The sequence below is a fragment of the Bison bison genome, unplaced genomic scaffold (genome assembly GCF_000754665.1).
Source record: "Bison bison bison isolate TAMUID 2011002044 unplaced genomic scaffold, Bison_UMD1.0 scf7180017864331, whole genome shotgun sequence".
NCBI lineage: Eukaryota > Metazoa > Chordata > Mammalia > Artiodactyla > Bovidae > Bison > Bison bison.
The window spans coordinates 1,938,762-1,941,865 of record NW_011494903.1 but is presented as its reverse complement, the minus strand read 5'-3'; the positions used below and the strand labels follow the sequence as shown (position 1 = coordinate 1,941,865).

Genomic DNA, 3,104 nt, shown 5'->3' with positions numbered 1-3,104 from the left:
TCTGGCTTACTTCACTCTGTATAATAGGCTCCAGATTCATCCACCTCATTAGAACTGATTCAAATGTATTCTTTTTAATGGCTGAGTAATACTCCATTGTGTATATGTACCACAGCTTTCTTATCCATTCATCTGCTGATGGACATCTAGGTTGCTTCCATGTCCTGGCTATTATAAACAGTGCTGTGATGAACACTGGGGTACACATGTCTCTTTCAATTCTGGTTTCCTCAGTGTGTATGCCCAGCAGTGGGATTGCTGCATCGTATGGCAGTTCTATTTCCAGTTTTTTAAGGACTCTCCACACTGTTCTCCATAGTGGCTGTACTAGTTTGCATTCCCACTAACAGTGTAAGAGGGTTCCATTTTCTCCACACCCTCTCCAGCATTTATTGCTTGTAGACTTTTGTATCGCAGCCTTTCTGACTGGTGTGAAATGGTACCTCATAGTGGTTTTGATTTGCATTTCTCTGATAATGAGTGATGTTGAGCATCTTTTCATGTGTTTGTTAGCCATCTGTATGTCTTCTTTGGAGGAATGTCTATTTAGTTCTTTGGCCCATTTTTTGATTGGGTTGTTTATTTTTCTGGAGTTGAGCTGTAGGAGTTGCTTGTATATTTTTGAGATTAGTTGTTTGTCAGTTGCTTCATTTGCTATTATTTTCTCCCATTCTGAAGGCTGTCTTTTCACCTTGCTTATAACTGGAGGAATCAACCTGCCTGACTTCAGGCTCTATTACAAAGCCACAGTCATCAAGACAGTATGGTACTGGCACAAAGACAGAAATATAGATCAATGGAACAAAATAGAAAGCCCAGAGATAAACCCACGCATCTATGGACACTTTATCTTTGACAAAGGAGGCAAGAATATACAATGGAGAAAAGACAATCTCTTTAACAAGTGGTGCTGGGAAAACTGGTCAACCACTTGTAAAAGAATGAAACTAGAACACTTTCTAACACCATACATAAAAATAAACTCAAAATGGATTAAAGATCTAAACGTAAGACCAGAAACTATAAAACTCTTAGAGGAGAACATAGGCAAAATACTCTCTGACATACATCACAGCAGGATCCTCTATGACCCACCTCCCAGAATATTGGAAATAAAAGCAAAAATAAACAAATGGGATCTAATTAAAATTTAAAAGCTTCTGCACAGCAAAAGAAAGTATAAGCAAGGTGAAAAGACAGCCTTCAGAATGAATTTTATTTTTTTAATCCAGTCCCCATGTTCTCAAAGCATATATATTTAAAGTACCAAGAAAGGCAGGACTTCGGCATCTTCATCAGTGATTTCAGAAAAGAAATCAAAAGTTGAAGAGCAGGAAGTCAATCTGTCTTCCCAATGGTTGACCTTGTATGATTTTGGAGACCAAAATGCTTGATGGTTATGGATAAGAGCCTGGAATTTGAATTTGGGTTCTGTTTTCAATTTTATTGTTCATGCAAGGTCAGAGGCAATGGCAACCCACTCCAGTGTTCTTGTCTGGAGAATCCCAGGGACCGGGGAGCCTGGTGGGCTGCCATCTCTGGGGTCGAACAGAGTCGGACACGACTGAAGTGACTTAGCAGCAGCAGCAGCAGCAGCAAGGTCAGAATCAATTTTGCATGTTGCAAAATGAGGACCAAAATAATCAGCGTTCATTCCTTGGGCAGTGAGGGTTTATCTTAAATTCACACTAGAGTATCAGTACTGTGTTGGGAGCCCAGGCTGAAACCTTTTGACCCCACGTAGTGTTTTCCTTTTTTCCTCTAATATTTTTGTGTGGTGGATGGTCTTGTGTTCAGGTCAGTGCATCAGCAAATCTTTAGTTTGCAATGGGGATTCTGACTGTGAAGAGGACGGTGCTGATGAAGACAGATGCGAGGATGCAGAAAGCAGACCTGCCTGTGACAAGGATAAACCTCCTCCAAACATAGAGCTTACCGGACGTGGGTAAGGTGCTGAGTGGCTTCCTGTATACATCTACGAGCTGTAGTTTTCATTTTGTTGTGTTTTAGTCTGTGGTTTGGTAAATCTAAGAGCAAATCAACTAATAGTCAACCTTTACTTAGATCTCTTTGCCACATCCTGAAACATTAAAAAAAATCCCTACATATACACCTGTAAGCATATGCGGTAAAGCTTGGAAGGACCAGTTGTCCCTGCAGCGTCCTGGGTTTAGCGCTGAGAATCCTGCATCCAAGGAAACCCTCAGACCTGGGAAAACCTGGCCAGTCAGTCACCCTATGGGAGAGGGAGATGGGGAGGAGAACTAATTCAATGATGTGGGGCTATTTAAGGGAATTGAGAGACCACAGAACGAGAGCAGTGGAAGAAAAGAGAAATTGTGTTGGGACCTTCGGGATGAAAAGTAATTGTCTCAGCTAGCTGGGAACTTTCAAGTGAAGTTAGAGTGATCCTGTTTGCCTTTTCAAAAAGAATTCTGAAAAACTTTTAAAGGTCAGGCTCAAGTTAAGGTTTCAAGGTTTTAAGATAATCTCTGAGACTGATAGATGTGAAATGTGTTAACAGAAAAGTGGTAAAATTACTCCAAAGAGTATACCAGTTAGCATGCTAAGGGGCCAATTAGTTGAAATTCATTTGTAGAGAGTTCTATCTCCTCCAGAGTAATCTTAATTGTATTGGTTTTATCTAAAGATGCAATTCAAAACCAGCTGTTGCCATAGATACAAAAGAGCTGTTCTTAGGGCTAAAAAGATCTTGGGTTTCCCCATTCATTAGTGTTAGCCATTATACCAATCAGGGGGAGTTGGTAATGTATGGTGTGCTTTAGGAGGATTTTATTTGAGATCGCCCAGAGATGCTTAACTGTAATGTGTTTCAAGAACATCCAGAGTTCACTAATGATGCCTGTTTCAGCAACTGCTATTTCTGGTTTTTAACAGCCTTTTCTTCTTTCATTTTTTTTTTTTTTAACAGTTACAATGCACTAACGGGCCAGTTTAGAAACCAAGTCCTCAATACCAAAAGTTTTGGTGGTCAATGCAGAAAGGTGTATAGTGGGGATGGGAGAGATTTCTACAGACTGAGTGGAAATATCCTCTCCTACACATTCCAGGTACTTAATTATGGATTTAATGTCTTTCTAGTC

At 40.2% G+C, this 3,104-nt stretch overlaps 1 protein-coding gene across 1 annotated transcript in view; it reads left to right on the top strand.

Moving 5' to 3' along the window:
- The window catches only part of C7 (complement component 7), a 57,068-nt gene that overhangs the window by 12,741 nt on the left and 41,223 nt on the right, over nt 1-3,104 (top strand). Inside the window, exons 5-6 of the mRNA XM_010853720.1 lie at nt 1,798-1,945; nt 2,933-3,071. Coding sequence (XP_010852022.1) covers nt 1,798-1,945; nt 2,933-3,071 — 287 coding nt within the window. The remainder of the gene's footprint in view (nt 1-1,797; nt 1,946-2,932; nt 3,072-3,104) is intronic.